Source organism: Martes martes, assembly GCF_963455335.1.
Source record: "Martes martes genome assembly, chromosome: 8".
Taxonomy (NCBI): Eukaryota; Metazoa; Chordata; class Mammalia; order Carnivora; family Mustelidae; genus Martes; species Martes martes.
Window position 1 is genome coordinate 99,118,295 of NC_137895.1, and position 19,723 is coordinate 99,138,017.

The 19,723-nt window shown below is 42.3% G+C and overlaps 1 protein-coding gene across 1 annotated transcript in view; it reads right to left on the minus strand.

The window, feature by feature from the left end:
- Window positions 1-19,723, minus strand: part of LOC308347141 (uncharacterized protein C12orf56) — a gene marked incomplete at its 3' end in the record, with an annotated part of 92,129 nt that overhangs the window by 43,268 nt on the left and 29,138 nt on the right. The window contains exons 2-3 of the mRNA XM_080810280.1: window positions 16,715-16,877; window positions 6,484-6,556 (exon numbers count right to left, since the gene is read on the minus strand). Coding sequence (XP_080666406.1) covers window positions 6,484-6,556; window positions 16,715-16,877 — 236 coding nt within the window. The remainder of the gene's footprint in view (window positions 1-6,483; window positions 6,557-16,714; window positions 16,878-19,723) is intronic.

Consider the following 19,723-nt stretch of genomic DNA (forward strand, 5'->3'; position numbering starts at 1 on the left):
CCAGAAGCTGCTGTGATTTTAAAACGCCTCTGACCTCTTGGCTGGGGTGGATATTTTTGAAGCTAGGGCATCAGAGACCCTCCCCGGATTTTTAAATTTGATGCAAGAAAGTGTGTGAGGTAGCCTTTGTCTGGTGGTGGGAGCTGTAATGTGAATTTAAGACAGGTGGTAACTTTGTTTGTTGCCCCATGAAAGACATGGTATTCCCTGAGACAAAATGAGGCTGATCTACCAACATCAAAGGGTACAAAGTCCTATGCCCATTCAAGTCTCCAGTTCCCGCTCTGCCTCATTCTTACCATTCCTGCATTCTATTGTTTGGCTTCTCTCTTTTGCTGATTTTGCCCACTATTGAACATCTAAATTTGAACACAGAGCCCAGCAATTAAAGTGTGCCAGATTAAACAAGTAGGTAGGTAGATCTACATTTGTGTCTATATTTATGTCTATTCCTCTATATATCTGTTGAATGAGTGTTGAATTACCTGAGTGGTCCCAATTTTTCCAGTAAATTCCCCTTTTAACCTAAGCTGGATATTTGCTACTTCTAACAGTTCTGACCTCCACGATAACCTAAAACAACTACTGCAAACATTAATTAGAAACCTCTTTTATTTTTTTAAATTGGAAGAAAACAAGGAGAGTATCAGAGTGGTCTAGAAAACCTGGGACATCAATACGCCAAAATGTGAAATGAAGGATATGGAGTCTGAGAGCATGCGGATGGCTGTTAGTGGGATCGCCTTTCCCTTACTACTTCTAGTTACGAAGGCCACGTTGGCAATTTACTTAGTGTCCTGTGACAACAGACAACAGAGACCCTTCCTCCCAGAACTAAGAAGTCACAGCACTTAGGGCAACAATGGAATGCATCAATTCCTTTAAGACATGCTTTATTATTTCATGGATTTAGATAAAATCATGCTTCTCCAAGCCTATATAGTACAAGCCAGGCTAGGTTGTAAAGAACATGATGAGTCATTCAACAAATACGAACCAGCTATGATGTGCCAGGCATGAGGCCAAGCACTAGAAATATGTCCATGTGCAAGAATGTCCAGGTCCCTGCTCTCATGAGGCTTACATTCTAGTGGGAAACAGGAATTAAGCTATAGACACGTAATAACTCTATGTTACATTTATGACGGGGCTATGACATAAACAGAGCACTCTGAGAGCACCTGTGTGCGTCTGTTGGAGGGTCGAATGCTTCGGACAGGTGATCAGGCAAGACCTGTCTGAGATGTGGGCATTCAAGCTAAGACCTGAAGGTTGAGAAAGAGTAAGCCATGTGAAAAGCAGTGTTAAGAGGAGAAAGGAAGTGGAAAGGCCCCGAGGTGGAAGAAGGGGGAGGTGCCCCAGCCTGTGTGGTGAGCACGGGGTAAAAGGACTGGAGATGAAGCTGGAGACAGGAGCAAAGACCAGGTCTTGCAGGGCTGTCTAGATGTGTAAAAAGTTAATTTGGGGGGCAATGGGATACTGATGAAAGGCTTTGAGCAAAACAAAAAGGGGGGCAGGTCATTTGGAAAATGCCAATCACTTTGGCTTTAAGGTGAGTAATGGATTCAGGAGAGGCAGGATGGTAGCTTGTTTGCACTGTTATCAAAGCCACAGACTGGGTGGCTTATAAAAAACAAAATGTATTGCTCCCAGTTTGGGAGGCTGTCAAGTCCAAGATCGGGGTGCTTGGTGTGGTTGCCTTATGGTGAGGACCCTCTTCCTGGTTCCCAGTCGGTTCCTTCCTGCTGTGCCTTTTCACCGTGGAAGGAGCTAGTCAGCTCTTTGGAGCCTTTTCTCCATGAGGCCTCCACCCTCAAGATTAAAGTACCACTCAAAGGCTCACGTCCCATTACTGTCACCTTTGGGGATTCGGATTTCAGCCTAGGAATTTGGGAGGGACACAAACATTCCAACCACAGCAGAGACCAAGAGTGGAGAAGCAAACCCAGGTGAGAGAGGACAGTTGCTTACCCTGGAGGACTGTGAAAACAGAGAGCAGTTGATGGATTATAGATATATTATTGTTGTAGAACTCAGGAACTCAATAATCCGGGAGTCGATTGACTACTTAACCCAGGATTTCCTGAACCTTGGTAGCTAGCTAACAGTATCATCTAGGGAGCTACCAAAAATGACTGTTGAGTCCCGGCCCCAAAGCTTAGGATTCAGTAGTCTGAAGCCCAGAAGTCTGAACTTTATGAACCCTTGAGAGATTTTGGCACGAGGCCAGACTTGAAAAACGTCTGGATTTGTGGAGTTATTCCAGCTGACCTTTGTCCCCAAACCCTGCTTTGGGCTGTCTCCTCACATGGCCAAGCCTGTGTACTCATCTCAAAGCAGGAATGACTCTTTAGGAAGCAGCAATGAGTGTCCCAGATTTTGGCTTCCTGACAAGTAGGTTCAGGCCCTGTAGACAATCTAACCTCCAACGGCTTGGTGAAATGAGCTCTGCTATTGAACAGACTAACTAACTAACTCTTACTAACCTTGTTTGGGATATTTAACTTTGTTGAGAAAGTTTCCCAAAAATGTATGGTTCTATCGTCTTGTAAAAGGCAGAATAGCTGTCCTATGCATAGGCATAGTTGGGGTCCTTCTGCGTGTCACAGAGCTCTCATTATGGTAGTCTAGAACTGGAGCTGGTGAATTGAATTGGCCTCAAAACAGCAGGCTCCCAAAGGCAGAGGCTAAGGGGAGAGTGGGCTTTCTGCCCCTCATTCCGTCAGGTCTTCAGTAGTTTCCCACCCTTAGCAAGCCACCAAAAAGAAATGCATATACCGGGTGCCTGGGTGGCTCAGTAGGTTAAGCCGCTGCCTTCGGCTCAGGTCATGATCCTAGGGTCCTGGGATCGAGTCCCGAATTGGGCTCTCTGCCTCGGCGGGGAGCCTGCTTCCCTCTCTCTCTCTCTGCCTGACTCTCTGCCTACTGGTGCTCTCTGTCTGTGAAATAAATTAAAAAATCTTTAAAAAAAGAAAAAAAAGAAAAAGAAATGCATATACCACATAAAACAGTTGGTCTGTGCCTACCAAAGGAAAAAGAGTTTCCTAATCACCACCATCCCGCCTTTGCTGCCCTCTTTTATGGAATCTCTTTTATGAAAATTCTGGAACTATCACTGGCTCCAGGAAGGATTTGAAACCAATCCAAATCCTCCTCCATATATACTAGTGCAGAGATTTAATTTCTACTAATTTTTTTTTTTCTGTTTCAGGCCAGGATGGAGTAATAGGGACTAAATATGTACTCTCACCTGAAAAAAACAAAAACTGCGAAAACGTACATAAAAAATAAAAAAACAGCTTTTAAGACACTGGACGTTGGACAACGTAAGACAGTCATCTCCGAGAGGTGGGAAACAAACAAGGTGAGACCTAGCAACCGCCCCAGCTTACTGCCTTAAAAAAAATTTCCAGGACATAATGCAGGGAGGGAGAGATGTTGATAATGGCGATGCTTTCATAGGGGTACACATCAGAGAAAATGTATCAAACCATACGTTTTATTACAGTTTACTGTGTGTGTGTTTTTGTTTTGTTTTTTAAGATTTTATTTATTTGAGAAAGAGAACACAGGGATGGGCAGAAGAAGAGGGAGGAGCAGGGTCCCTGCTGAGCAAGGAGCCCAATGTGGAGGACCTTGATCAAGGACCCTGGGATCATGACCTGAGCCTAAGGCAGAGGCTTCACCAACTGAACCACCCAGACGTCCCTACTGTGTGTCAGTTTTAGCTCAACGAGACAAAATTCTACTAAGAGCTTCTTTCCTTGAGTTTCTGGCTTGGTTTCCTATTAAAATGGAAATCCCACTGAAGCGGGAACAGTTTTAAATTCATATCATTACGTTATCACACTGTGGTTTTCCTAAGAATCGAAGCACAGACTTTCATAGGGAGAGCAAGGATACTACTAGGAAAGTGAGAGAGGATTGCAGAGAGAGGGGAGAGAGGGCATGGGCCCGGGAAATGCAAGGAAACTTGTATTGACAGATGGAATTAGCAGGGGCGATTTGGTGGAAATGTGTGCTGGTGGGTTTTTCATTGCCTAATAAAATGAGGAGTGTTACAGGCATTTAGTGGACGAGAGCCAGGGATGCCCTGGTCCCACAATGGGCGGGAGTTGTGCATGACAATAAGTGGTCCCACACAGAATGCCAGTAGCACCCTGCTGAGAAACTCTGGCGAGGGAATTATCGGTACAGGCTGGTGGTCCCTCCACCATGCCCATCATTACAAAGGGGTCTCAGAGTGCTTTCTGAGCTACAGTTTGCAATGCAAAATAGAACACTTACTGCTCAATCCTGTTTTAGCCAGTTAAGTTTCCTGATGTTACAGCTGCAATTATAATCAGAACCTCTGAACCCTTGTGAACACTGACAGGAACATACAGATCATGTTTTTTTTAATTTTTAGGTTTTGGTTTTTTTTTTAAAGATTTTATTTATTTATTTGACAGAGAGAGAGCCCACAAGCAGGGGGAGCAGCAGAGGGAGAGGGAGAGGGAGAAGCAGGCTCTGGCTGAGCAGGGAGCCCAGTGCAGGACTCATTCCCAGGAGCCTGAGACCATGGCCTGAGCTGAAGGCAGATGCTTAACCGGCTGAGACACCCAGGCAACCCTTATTTATTGATTTTTAAATTCTTTTTCTTTAAAATAACCTCTGTGCCCCACCTGGGGCTTGAAGTCATGACCCCAAGATCAAGAGCTGCATGTTCTACTGACTGAGCCAGCCGAGAACCCCAGGAAACTCCTTTTTAAGTTTGCACCCAGACTTCTCTCCTGCCTATCAGACTGAAAGGTTAATTGCTCAATGAACTGAACCGCACCAGCTGAGGCCTACTAATACCTCAGTCTTTTTTTTTTTTTTTTTTTTTTTTAAGAGAGAAGGGGAGAGAGCAAGCACAAGCAGGGGGAATGGCAGGCAGGGGAGAAACAGGCTCCCCACTCAGTAAGGAGCCCGATGTGGGCTTCGACACCAGGACCCTGAGATCATGACCTGAGCCAAAGGCAGAGGCTTAACTAACTGAGCCACCCAGGCACCCTGGGACCTCAGTCTTAACCTGTCTGAACCAGCCTTGGGTTTACACCCCTCCTGCCATCCTTATTTCTCTGAAAGGCATTCCCTTGCAGTAACCCCAGCTTGAAACTACAGTGGTTCTCTCCCATCTCTCTCATGTTCAGTTGCCAGTCTTGCAGAGTTTGCTTCTGAAATATCTCTCCGTCCATCCCTTTCTCTTTTTTCTTTTTTTTTTTTAATATTTATTTGTTTCTTTGACAGAGGGAGATCCATCCCAAGTAGGCAGAGAGGCAGGCAGAGGGAGAGGGGGAAGCAGGCTCCCCGCTGAGTGGAGAGCCTGATGCGGGGCTCGATCCCAGGATCCTGGGATCATGACCTGAGCCGAAGGCAGAGGCTTAACCCACTGAGCCACCCGGGCGCCCCATCATCCCTTTTCCTTTACTCCCTTTACCACTAGACCAATGCAGATTCTCATTACTTCCCACCAATCCGGTTTCTCCTTGCTTCAGGCCATTTGAAACACAACTAGTTGTTTTATCAATAGTTTCCTTACAACCTAAGAAAGGACATAAAAGTCTTGACCTGGACTTTAAGATTCTCTCAAGTACGGGCCTAGTTTTACTTTCTAACCTTATACATGGTATTCGTGTTCTATTTTTATTTTTATTTTTTACTTTTTATTTTATGTAAGCTCAGTGCCCAAAATGGGCTTGAACTCACAACTGAAATCCAGAGTTGCATGCTTTGCTGATGGAGCCAGCCAGGTGCCCCCCTGTTGTATTTCTACATCACTGCGGACTGCTTCCCTTTCCTGATACAGGCTCCATTTTTTTCCTGCCTCTTAGATTTTATTATCCCTTCCAGCTGCAATATCTCCATCTCCACATGCACTATTTTTTCTTCAACTGTCACTCTGACATCTTGACTCCCCCCCCCCCCAAAACTGAAAATAACCTTTCCCCTCTTCAAAGCTCTTTGGCAATTCGCTCAAACTCACTGATGACACTTAGCATGTGTATTCTGTATTATCTATGTTTGGGCAAATGTCACATATTCTAGTTAGAATCAGCTTCCCAAGGACAGGAACTATGCCTTACTCTTTTTTTGTTTGTTTGTTTTTTTGTTTTTTTACAGGGCCTAACATAGTGCCCTACACAAAACAAGAGCTCAGTAAATTTTTTTTTTAATTATTTAACTTTAGTCAGTTATTTAGTTACATTGTGAAATCTATATATTCCATTGATATGAGAAATATTATATTTCCTATTTAAACTAACTGGATTTGAATTTAGAAGAACTCTCAAAATATCTTCTTCATTATTATATATATGAAATAAACAAAACTCAGTCCAAAACCAGTAGTTTTTGGACTAGAGAAAACATTAAACCAGAGAAAACATTAAAATGAGCAAAATGAAGTATAAGATAACTTTTGGTCAGCAAGTCAAAAACATACTCCAAACAAAATCTTACCTGAGAGAGGATTCATTCAAATTTCTGGGCTCTTTGCTTCTCCAAAAGACAGAGCCATTAATCTCTTCTTTGACTTTAAAAAAAAAAAAAAAAAAAGGAAAAAGAAGTCATTTGATAACTCATTACATAATTTGATTGAGTTTGTTTAGAAATTATAGTTACACATACTGATTTGATGACTGTTCATAAATCCTCTCAAAAACTTGCAAGTCCTGGGGCATCTGGGTGGCTCGGTTGATTAAGCATCAAACTCTTGATTTCACCTCAGGTTGTGATCTCAGGGTGGTAAGATCAAGCCCCACATCAGGTCGGTGCAGGTGGGGAACCTGGTTAAGATTCTCTCTCCCTCTCCCTCTGTCCCTTCCCAACCTCCTCCAAAAACAAAACAAAAACCTTGCAAGTCCCAAAGTATAAACTGGGCAGCATGATGGGACAAAAGGAATTTTGGCTTTGATGTTAAAACATGTGCTTAAGGGACATCTGGGTGGCTCAGTGGGTTAAGCCTCTGCCTTCGGCTCAGGTCATGATCTCAGGGTCCTGAGATCAAGCCCCTCATCAGGCTCTCTCCTCAGTGGGGAGCCTGCTTCCCCCTCTCTCTCTGCCTGATCTCTGTCTGTCAAATAAATAAATTAGAAAAAAAAAAAAAGGAAAACATGTGCTTAACTTCAGACTCTTGTAAAAAGTTACTTTACAGTTTGCAAGAATTTCCAGTTACCTTTTCACTCTGGACTCAGTATATATATATATATATTTTTTTTTTTTTTAAAGATTTATTTATTTATTTATTTGACAGACAGAGATCACAAGTAGGCAGAGAGGCAGGCAGAGAGAGAGCGGGAAGCAGGCTCCCCACCGAGCAGAGAGCCCGATGCAGGGCTCGGATCCCAGGACTCTGAGATCATGACCTGAGCCGAAGGCAGAGGCTTAACTCACTGAGCCACCCAGGTGCCCCACTGGACTCACTATCCTGATTTATAAAAATGAAGATGATAATTCTGTGAGTGAAAATAAGATAATGTGCATAAAAAGGACTTGTGTGGTGCCTGGTAGAGTAGTTATACAATATACCTTTGTTTAATTTAAAGTGAAAATCAAAGAGCCAATCATAACATCAAGAACACTGTCGTGTCCTCCCAATTATGTGTGTAGTTTATTTGGAGGGACAAACAATAATAGTATCTGAGAAGTGTTCTGAATGAGAACCAAATTTACATTTCTGTAGGCTACTGCAAGAGGTCAGTATGGTCCTCACATTCTAGGCTCCAGTGGAAACTCCGTGATCCCTGTCACCATCTTTGCATCCCTGCGGAAGGGCTGGAGTTAGGGGATGCACAAGCCAAACAGAGAGCTGGGGAGAGAAAGAGAGAAAGCGCTGCTCCCACAGAGAACGCCTTCTGGGAATTTCCCTGGCTCTGTCCGCAGCTTCCTTTCTTGACTTGCTTGCTTCCCTTTACTCCTCCTCTCTTTTAATTTTTTCCGTTTATTTTTAAGTAAAAATTTACACAAAATGAAATCAAAATCGTGTGTTTGCACTGTGTTTGACCCCTTTCCTTTTGAACTGCTCTGCAAAATTCTCTTTCACTCCTGTGGGTCTGAGAGGAGCCCAAAGCACCTCCATGCTTAGAAGAAAGAGCCCTTTTACCGAAGAGAGCCAAAGGTGATGCTGGAGGGGGTTCTATAAAAAGATAGCTGGAGGCTGTGGGCGGTTTTCTGGCTGGCTCTGATCTAGACAGATGAGGTCAACACAGCCCCCTTGAAGTCCGGCATAGTTCATCAGATTTGGAGATCACCTGAGGATGTGAGGCCAAAAACATAATAAGTGGGAAACTGAGGGGCTCGTGGCTGGCTCAGGGGGTAGAGCATGTGACTTTTGATCTCAGAAGTGTGAGTTTGAGCCCCATGTTGGGTATAGAGATTACTTAAAAATAAAATCCTTAAACACACACACACACACACACACACACACACACACACACACGAAAGAGGAAAACACAGCTATGCGGTGACTAATGGAAGGACCAAGCTATAGTGGTCTTCTGACCTTTTGTCTTCCCAGCACCTTCCCTTCTTTAAGGGACTGGTCTCTTCTACAGTATGGGTGCCCCATCTTTATTAAAATCAAAACAAAACAAAACAAAAACTGCTCTTTCCAATGAAATTAATGATGATTCAGCTCTAGTGCCCCTCACTTGCACGAGTTCCTTCCAAAGGCTTAGGAGAGGCCTTAACAATGTGTGCGCATGGCCAAATGTGTGTGTGGTTGTTTTTTTTTTTAAGATTTTATTTATTTATTTGACAGAGATCACAAGCAGGCAGAGAGGCAGGCAGAGAGAGGGGAGGGAAGCAGGCTCCTTGCTGAGCAGAGAGCCCGATGTGGGGCTCGATCCCAGAACCCTGAGATCATGACCTGAGCCGAAGGTAGAGGCTTAACCCACTGAGCCACCCAAGTACCCCTGGCCAAATGTTTTTATTAAATACGTAAAGGGAAGACATTTTAGCCACAATCATTCAAGACCACAGGCCCTTTCCACTCCAGTTTTCCTTCTGTCTCACTTCCTCTTGTCCATAGAGGAACATGTTGGTGATTTCTTCTGCCTGTATTTCTTGGGAGTACTGCAGTTGTTATGATGTGGGAAATAAAGGCAAAAGAAAAAATTAAATTTCCTTACTACTTACAGCCCATTGACAAGTCCTTGAACCAGGTAAAGTGACATTCCTCTAGGGATTCAGCTGTCTAATGTTAATATACTTTGTTAAGGGCAAAAGGCAATCTTAGCCCAACCCCCCCAGGATCCTATAAGTCTTCTTTAACATATAAAAATTCCTTTGGAAACTTCTTTTATTTCTACCCTCCAAGATATATGTCCCCAGTCACCCTCCAAGCATATGACCCACTGATAGACATCTGAAGGGTCTCATGACTAAGGTTTGACTAGACAGCAATAAATGACCTCTTCCTAACGACAGCTAGCCCCCTCAAGTTCCTGGAAACCTTGTTTCCAAAATTCCTTAGAGACTTACGCTATCCCTAAACCCCTCCCAACTTGAAAATATGTAATCAGTCACCCATCAAAACCCCAGTGCAATTCTTTCTGCCCACAGGTCCTGTCCCCATGTTTAAAACAAAAACAAAAACAAAAAAACAAAAAACCCCAGCTTTTTGCACTGAAGACATTTCAAGAATTCTTTCTTGACCATTTGCTCTGAACCCCAGCATTTCCAGATCAATTGTATCTGATGTCTTGACTCTTTTTCTTAAGGAAGGCTCTGCAAATTGTACGAGTTTTTAGTCCCTACAAAATCTGGATCCATCCCTATCCGAGCTGTAGCTGAGTGGTCTGGGGGTGGGCTCTGACCCAAGTTGGGCTGATCAATGTCTCCCTCTAGGATTGTGACATCTGGACATGAGAGGCAGAGCTGGGAGTCTTTGAAACTGGCCATATTGAGAAGAAAGTCCCTCACAGACTGTTCAGGCCCAGGAACAGGCCCCCGGGTTTCTGGTCTTCCACGACTGGGTTTCTTCTGTTCCCCTCTTGATTCCCTAAAAGACTCAAAATCCTTCAATAAATTCTCTTTGGCATTAAGTTAGGCAGAATGAGTTTTTTCTACTTGAAAGTGAAAAACCTCTACTAACTACATAAATTTAAGACCCCGGTCATCATAGACACTTCTAATAGTAGGCTTTTCACAAATGTGGGCACTAATTGTGATATAAATAATGCCTTTGATCGTTGCTGGAATTAAGTAGAACGTATTAGCATTTGTGGCACAGAAGTCAGCAGGTTTGAGCCTCTTGCCTCAGGACCACATATTATAGACTGTCGGGAATGTGAACCACAGGGTCCTGGGTATACAGCAACACCTCAGGCATTTTGGAGGAGAGCTGGAAGGAAATGGAGCCCAGCACTGTGGGTTTGCTGGGAGGGGAGAAGAAATCACTGAGTCTTTTCTATTAGGAAGCTAGTATTACTTAACCAGTCAGCCTTAACTGTCTCTTCAACCTGATTTCATGCAGGTTCACCAACCTTGAACTTTCTCTTTTGTGGGTGAGGACATCAAAGGTTATGACAAAAAACAACTTTAGGGTCAGCGTCCCTGCCCCTCTCTATGTTAGCTTTAAGTTTCACTGGTAACAACAGTGTTACCATTGATGATCTTAGGATCTTAGGATCATCTGTGCTGTCCACTGAGAAATGAAGTACAGCTTGATCTCTGTTTCTACATCGGCTGGAAGGGCTGGTCCCCTAGGTGCCAGAGTCTGGCAGGTGTGAGGCCATAATGACAAGAGAGCCTGGTTACAGGTAACAGATGACACCGTTTTCTGCCACTATGTTCTCTAGAGTGCACACAGCAGCTCACAGTCTTCTTCAGTAGCTTAGATATGAAGTCCTTCTCCCATTTAGCACGGTGGATGCCTGGTGACATGTTCAGTAGTGCTGATCAGCTGAGGAACATTTTTAGAAAAGACACTACCAAAAAAATGCAGTGCTTTCTTAACTGCAAGAGGTCTGATTATATTTGTCAAAACCCTATTCCTATGGGGAAGACTGCCAAGCCTATGTAAAAATTATCCACTAAACCTGAGAGACTCATCAGCCCCTTGTTTTCATTTTCTTCCACCTCAATCATTTTAAAAAATAGGTAGGTTTTAGGTATAAAAGAAAATCTTATATTTGTATAAAACCTGGTTCAGTGTATGTATCATCAAATTATGATGTTTCGGGGCGCCTGGGTGGCTCAGTGGGTTAAAGCCTCTGCCTTCAGCTCAGGTCATGATCCCAGGGTCCTGGGATCGAGCCCCACATCGGGCTCTCTGCTTGGCGGTGAGCCTGCTTCCTCCTTTCTCTCTGCCTGCTTGTGATCTCTGTCTGTCAAATAAATAAATAAAATCTTAAAAAAAAAAATTATGATGTTTCACTCTATTTGGGGGACTAGTCTACTTCATTTTATGCCAGTGTTTCAAAAGATACCACCAAGGCCATTAAAGTCTTTTCTATGCATCTAGAGCTGCAGTGACTGATTCTATAGCTACTAGACACCTGTGGCCATTAAAATTAACATTAAATTAAAATTCAGTTAGTAGCACAAGTCACATCTTAAGTGCACAGTGGTCACAGGTGGCTGTTGACCACTGTACTAGATGTAATTAGACTACATACAGAACAGCTCCATCATTGCAGAAAGTTCTGTTGGACATTGCTGTCCAAGAATGTACTTGAGTGTGCCTGGGTGGCTCAGTCGTTGGGTGTCCGCCTTCAACTCGGGTCATGATCCCAGGGTCCTGAGTCCCCCATCAGGCTCCCTGCTCTGCAGGGTGCCTGTTTCTCCCTCTCCCTCTGCCTCTCTGTCTCTCATGAATAAATAAATAGAATCTTAAAAAAAAAAAAAAAAGAATGTACTTGAAACTAAGGGGCTAATCAGTCAATTCATTCTAGAGCTTTAGCAGCTAATACAGTTCACCACAGCCGCTCTGCTCCTGTCAGCATTGTTCATTTAGAGTTTAATAACTATCCCCTTTCATCTACACATAAAAAGTACAATTTAAAGTGCTACCTCTGACCCATATAAGGACACATGTATACTCTAGAGAAAAGCCTCTTTTTCTATATTATTTCCAGAAAAGTAGGGCTTAATTAGGAAGCCTATTGAAAATGAGATGATGAAACTAAGTATTTTTACTACAAATGATTCTCACTTTTGAGCTTCCTTTGTTAAGATAATCCAGTTGGTTTGAGTGTAAGCTTTGCCACCTGACACAAATATTCCCTAGGCTTTCACCCAAGAGGTTTGGAGTAAGTTCTAATAATTATCTTTATTTAAATGCTGAGCAGTTAATGTGAGCTACTTCTCTGGGCATGATATCATCAGTATTAACATTAAAGCCTCTAGTAATGACTGTTGTCAAGAAGATGGTCAGACAGGTTTGAGCCTCTCTCTTGCTTCAGGTCTGCATATTACAGACTGTCTAGGAGGTAAACCCCCATGGTCCCACAGGGTATATGGCAACACTGACCCAGGGAAGCAGCAGCTTGGTGGAAAACCGGCATCAGAGCGCAGGACTGTTGGCATTCTAGAAAGGGGGGATGTTTTTTATTCTGTAATGTGTGCTATGTATGACTCCTTGTGACAGTAGCAGTTTTGGGTTTTCAAAACTCCCTACACCAAAGTGTCAGATGGAACATTCAGAGACGAAAGTGAAGGAGGAGGAGTGGAGGAGAGGTATAATTTTATGAATAGCCATGTGCGTGAATACAAGATAAGTTTTTTTTTTTTAAGTGTCTTCACTGTTTTTAACATCATTTGTGAAGTTTCTAGGAATTTAAATTTCATAAAACTTCTGCCTGTAATTAGCTTCTTTAACGTGTGTTTTTATCTTCTTATACATCTTGGGGGAAAAAAAAAACCAAGAATAATTATGCTTGTGGACAAGGATAAATATGCATTTAAGGCAACCAGCGCCAGTTAGGTACTCTAATTAGGGTGGCAAGAGACCTGGTGAGCAACCAGGGATTTAGTAAGTCTAATTACAACTTCTACAAACAGTTGCCATGCCATGGAGTGTCAGTGTGGAAGGGTGCTTGTCTACGAGAGTGTACAAACACTGGATAGTTTTCTCACACTTTGTAGTTATTCGGTACTCCAAGAGCTCTGAGTCTGACCTGAAGGGAAGGCTAGTGAAGAGCCAGTTGGTGGTGTGCACTGGTCTAGCTCCACTGGCTAGAGGCCAGAAGTGGAAGGGCCTATCCAGGAGCCCTGTGGGGACTTTATTCTGACCTTCCTCTAAGCTAAGGATGTGATCTCAACAGCTGACTGCTTTCCTGCTGTGTGCCCAGCCTTGCCCACATTATTTCATGTAACACAAAAGCCCTCTGAAAGTAGCAATAGAAAGACAAGGAAACTGAGGCTCGCAGAGGCTGTGACTTGTAGACAGTCACAGAGCTGGAAAGGTGGGAGCCGGGATTCAGATGTCAGCTTAGCAAGTCCAAAGCCCGTGCTTCTCTGCTTTGACCACCTCCCGGTTATATGGATTCCATCTAAAGGGCTCCTTTAGATATAATCACACTTTATGTACATATATAAAATAAGACCTCGAAATAAACAGTATAATGCTGAACTATATATTCTATTTTTATCTATTTGTCCTGGGATTTTTAAAACTTACTCACCAGAAGGATGTACAGCCCAAAATGGGAAACATAAAAGCACGGGAGCTCTGGTTGAGCAGGGTGAGTACTGGGAGCCCTGACTCTGCGTCTCCCCTTTCTCCCCACCCCACTGTGGATTTTCTAGATCTCCTTGTGCCCAGTGGGAAGATCATCTGCATCAGATGCTGAGCTCCCTAAACAAAATTAAAGATGGCTTTTCATCTTTTTATCTAGGTGTGAATCATAGTTCTTGGGTGAACAAGTTCCCAACACTGGTTTGTTTGTTTTTTTTTTTTGAAGATTTTATTTATTTATTTGACAGAGATCAGAAGTAGGCAGAGAGGCAGGCAGAGAGAGAGAGAGGAGGAACAGGCTGCCTGCTGAGCAGAGAGCTCGATGTGGGACTCGATCCCAGGACCCTGAGATCATGACCTGAGCCAAAGGCAGAGGCTTAACCCACTGAGCCACCCAGGCGCCCCCAAACACTACTTTTGAATGAAGAGTGAATGCTGTTAATAACCACAATAAACCATAATTATCGGAACAGGACCTTGTGGCTTCCCTTGCTTGTGGGAGCCCAAGATTCACAGAGATGACTATCAGGAATTTACCTAAAGCCAGGTTCACAATGTTTCTGGTTATCCCCTGTACTTCTTTTTTTTTTTTTTTTAAAGATTTTATTCATTTATTTGACAGAGAGAGATCACAAGTAGGCAGAGAGGCAGGCAGAGAGAGAGAGAGGGAAGCAGGCTCCCCGCTGAGCAGAGAGCCCGATGCGGGGCTCGATCCCAGGACCCTGAGATCATGACCTGAGCCGAAGGCAGCGGCTCAACCCACTGAGCCACCCAGGCACCCTATCCCCTGTATTTCTTGATCAGGTTTTTCATTAAAGTGGTTGTTGGGGGTGCCTGGGTGGCTCAATCGTTAAGCCTCTGACTTTGGCTCAGGTCATAATCCTGGGGTCCTGAGATCAAGCCCTACATCGGGCTCCTGCTCAGCAGGAAGCCTGCTTCTTCCTCTCCCACTCCCCCTGCTTGCGTTCCCTCTCTCACTGTGTCTCTCTCTGTCAAATCTTAAAAAGCAAAAAGAAAAAAAAATGTGGTTGTTAATAAGGTTATTAAAATTAAACAAGAACTGACCAGGGGTGCCTGGGTGGCTCAGTGGGTTAAGCGTCTGCCTTCAGTTCAGATTATGATCCCAGGGTCCTGGGGTGAAGCCCTGCATCGGGCTCACTGCTCAGCAGGGAGCCTACTTCTCCCTCTGCCTGTCGCTCCCCCTGCTTGTGCTCAGTATCTCTCTCTGATGACGAAATAAATAAAATCTTAAAAATAATTTAAAAAAAGAACTGACCAAATGGAATCCAGATTCTAACTCATTCTTTTTTTAAAACCAGTATTTAGTGAACACACTTCTTTCTCTCTTTTGTCTTTCTTCATTTCTCCCCCCCCTTCCCTCCTTTTCTTCCTTTCCATTCTTTTCTTTCTTTCCTTTTCCCCCACATATCCTCATGTATGGCAAACTGTGCTGAGAATGGATGGATCAGCTCGTTAATCATCATGGAACTAAAAATTAAAACCACAATGAGACTTCACAACTGTTAGGATGGCAATCCTCAAAAAGCCAAAAGATAGCAAGTATTGGTGAGGATGTGGAAAAAAGGGAACCCTTATGCACTGCTGGTAGGGCTGCAAATTGGTACAGCCACTGTGGAAAACAGTATGGAGGCTCCCCAAAAAACGAAAATAGGACTACCATATGATCCAGCATTCCCATTTCTGGGTCTGCATTTAAAGGAAATAAAATCACTATCTCAGATAACTGCCCTCCCTATTCATAGCAGCATTATTTACAGTAACCTTAGTGTCCAGCAATACATGAATGGATAAATAAAATGTGTGTGAGTGTCAGCGGTGGAGGTGTATGTGTGTGCACACATGCAAATACACACAATCTAATATTATTTAGCCTTTAAAAAAAGGAAAATCTGGGATGCCTAGGCGACTCACTCAGGTGAGCGTCCAGCTCTTGATTTAGACTCAGGTCCTGATCTCAGTGTCCTGGGATTGAGCTCCAAGTCTGGCTCCCTCCTCAGTGAGGAGACTGTTTGTGGATTCTCTCTCTTCTCTGCCCCTACCCTCCCCTGCTGCATGTGTTCCCTCTCTCTGTTTCAGATAAATAAATAAATCTTTAAAAAAAAAAAAAAAATCCTGGGGCACCTGCCTGGCTCAGTCAGCAGAGCATCTGGCTCTTTTTTTTTTTTTTTTAAGATTTTATTTATTTTATCATCTGAGAGAGGGAGCACAGAAGGGGGAGCAGCAGGCAGAGGGAGAAGCAGGCTCCCCCCTGAGCAAGGACCCAAATGTGGAATTCAATCCCAGGACCTTGGGATCACAACCTGAGCCAAAGGCAGCCACCCAACCAACTGAGCCACACAAGCATCCCAAGCATCTGACTCTTGATCTTGGGGTCATGAGTTCAAGACCCACGTTGGATGTAGGGATTACTTTAAAATATAAAGAAGTAAAATAAAATCTAAAAACAGAAAATCTTGCATTTGAGACAACATGGATGAACCTGGAGGACATCATGCTAAGTGAAATAAACCAGACATAAAAAGAGAACCACTACATAATCTCACTTATGTTGAACCCAAAAAAGACAAACTCATAGTAACAGATAGTAAAATGGTAATTTACCAGGGGCTGGGGGCTTGGTGGGGGGAAAGGTAGATGTTGGTCAAAAGGTAGATGTTCATTATAAGACAAATAAGTTCTGGAGACCAAAATGCACAGCATGATGACTATAGTTAACAATAATGTAGGGTGTGCTTGAAACTTGCAAAGAAAATAGATCTTAAGTGTTCTCATCACTTATACAAAATTAAAACTATGTGAGATGATTAGCCTGATTGTGGTAATCATTTCACAGTGTATACATAGACTAAAATATCACAGTTAACACCTTATGTATAATTTTTATTTGTCAGTCATACCTCAGTAAAGCTGGGGAGGAAAAAAGAACATTCTTTTTTGTCTTATAAAGTAATGCATCTTTTCTTGTGTCACGTTAAGAAATATACTGCATACCTTTTTTGTTGTCTGAAGTACCATGATGAAATGGAAATGAGAATTTCTTGACACCTTTTGATTTTTCACGCTCTTTTTTTAAAACATTTGAAGAATGGATGATACGAATATGTTGGTTGGTTTCTCTATCTGGTGTACTCAAAAATTGTGGGTAATCATCAATCTGAAAAAAATATAATTAATTAAGCTAATTGAGGGCAAATAGAACTGTTTCTCTGTCCTGTGATAATAAATCCCTTAAAGCTTAGGGCAAGTTTAAACCACATTCTTTCTTATTTTTTTCCTGGGAAATCTTTCCTCTTCTTGTCAGGTTTCTCAGTTGTTCCTCTGTTTCTTTTAGTCTTTACTAAAAATGCATTTAGCAACAGACCCTAAGACATTATTTACACTACAGGATTGCTAAATAGTAGTAGTGTTTTTGTTTGTGAAACTATATCCCTCACCCTTTCATTTTGAGAATAGATTTTTTTTAAGTCTTAAAAATGTATAATTAATGGCCTTAAACTAGGATTTTTCTGTGCAGTGGAAAATGTCCATTTGCAGGGGACAGTAAACAAAAATTCTGTGAATACAAACTTCCAGGTTTGAATTATGGAAATTTCCTGCTCCTAAATAGCTTTCTCGCCTCTCCAAAGTGCTGTTTTCTATTCTTGATTAAAAAGAGAAAAAGTCTCAATAAATACTTGGGATTTTTTTTTTTTAAGGAGGCTCCACAGCTAGCATGGAGCCCAAAACCGGGCTTCAACTCACGACCTCAGGATCAAGACCTGAGCTCAAACCAAGAGTCATACGCTTAACTGACTGAGCCACCCAGCCACCCCAATACTTAGAATTTTTAGATCTTTAACAATCTACTTCCCTTTTTATGACAGGTAGGCAGCAATAGCATATGACTGAAAAGCCAAGAGTAAAGCCAGAGAATCACCAGAGGCATATTTAAAACCTTTAATCCAAGCATCAGGAGGAATACCTTTATAGGCTTTTTGCAAAGTTACTTAGAATTTGGATAAAAATATTTCCTGTGATCAATCGGTTTCATCATTCTCTTTTCACAAATATATGAAGGAAACATCAAATAATTTTTTAAAAATCTAACTCAGGGGAATTAAAGATAGGAAGATAAACTAATGAAAAGGTATCAGAATCTACTCAAATTTAATTTTTAAAATTATTTTCAAATATATAGAGTAATTCGAACCAAGCTAATGAAGCATAGCAGGTCTTCCAAGGATGTATTTTCATTAATTATAAAAGCTTATAGTTAGTAGAGGTTCCTCTTCTGAACAAGATTTTTCAGAAATGGCTTAAGCTATTAGATACCCGCAAGGATATGCTTATAAAATTAGAATCCTATTATACATATGGCTAAGGTTTTTGTTTGTTTTATGTAACTCTGTATTTTATTTTTTTCTCTTGCTGTTGTCAGGAAAAATTATAAGAGACTTTGAATTGGGCAAAAAAGATGATCTTGGTGTTTTCCATCATTTATTGCCTTTGCGCTATTTTAAAACACTGTAAGTGGGGGCGCCTGGGTGGCTCAGTTGGTTAAGCGACCGACTCCTGATTTTGGCTCAGGTCATGATGGCAGGGCTATGAGCTGGAGCCCTATGATGGGCTCTACCTCTGCTTGAGATTCTCTCCTTTACCCTCTGCCCTTTCCCCGACTCAAGTGTACTGTCTCTCTCTTTCTCTTCTCTCTCTCTCAAATAAATAAATAAATCTTTAAAACACTTAAAGTGTTTTAAGCCAGTTGAGTCACTGGCTTAGTAGATAGAGCCTGTGACTCTTGATCTTAGGTTTGTAAGTTTGAGCCCCACATTGGGTGTAGAGATTATTTAAAAATACATAAAGAAAAGAAAACACTAAGTTGTAGAAAACTGGTAATAGTGAAAATTATTCCAGTTCATACTGATACAAGTTGATTGTGTCAGTGCAATGCAACTGATTACCACCCTTTGATTAAGAGAACGGTTGTTGGATATCTGAACCAGTGAGATTGTGTGTTTTTGTGTTTACTGATCTGAAAATATATGCTCTCTACCTCGATGTCTATAATTTAGAAAAGCCTTTACCTCTTATTATGGTAGTGGGTAATACTTTACTCTTTCCAGAGGGTGTTAATAAATTAATTATAAAGACTATTTAAGGAGCTCTGTTTTGATGACTTGCAGAAATAAGCCCTTATAGAAGAAAAATATTTCTATAATTCCCCCCAAATAAGGAAATTTAACATCTAATACTTTATTTTTATTTACCTTTTAAATTTTTAAAAAAGATTTTATTTATTTATTTGACAGAGACTCAGTGAGAGAAGAAACACAAGCAGAGGGGGTGGGAGAGGGAGAAGCAGCCTTCCTGACCCGTAGGGACCCTGGTGTGGGGCTCAATCCCAGGACCCTGGGATCATGACCTGAGCTGAAGGCAGATACCCAAAGACTGAGCCACCCAGGCACCCCTACTTTTTATAATATTTTATTTTTAAGTAATTCCTACACCCAATGTAGGGCTCAAACTCATAACCCTGAGATCAAGATTTGCACACTCCCCTGACTGAACAGCCAGATGCCCCTAACATCTAATACTTTATTTATTTTTTTTAAATTTTATTTATTTATTTGTCAGAGAGAGAGAAAGAGATAATGAGAGAGGGGGGGCAGGGGGAGAGACAGGCAAAGGGAGAAGCAGGATCATGACCAGAGCCAAAGGCAGACGCCCAACTGACTGAGCCACCCAGGTGCCCTGCTAGTTTTGGTTTAATGTTGTTATAATCTGGGGCACCTGGTGCCACCATTGGCTAAGCATCCCACTCTTGGTTTTGGCTCAGGTCCTGATCTCAGGGTTCTGAGATCAAGCCCCACCTCAGGCTCCATACTCAGCATGGAGCCTGCTTAAGACTCTCTCAATCTCTCTGTCCCTGCCCCCTATGCACTTGTGCTCTCTTGCTCTCTCTCTCTCTCAAGTAAGTAAAATCTTTTTTTCTTGTAAGATTTTATTTATTTATTTGAAAGA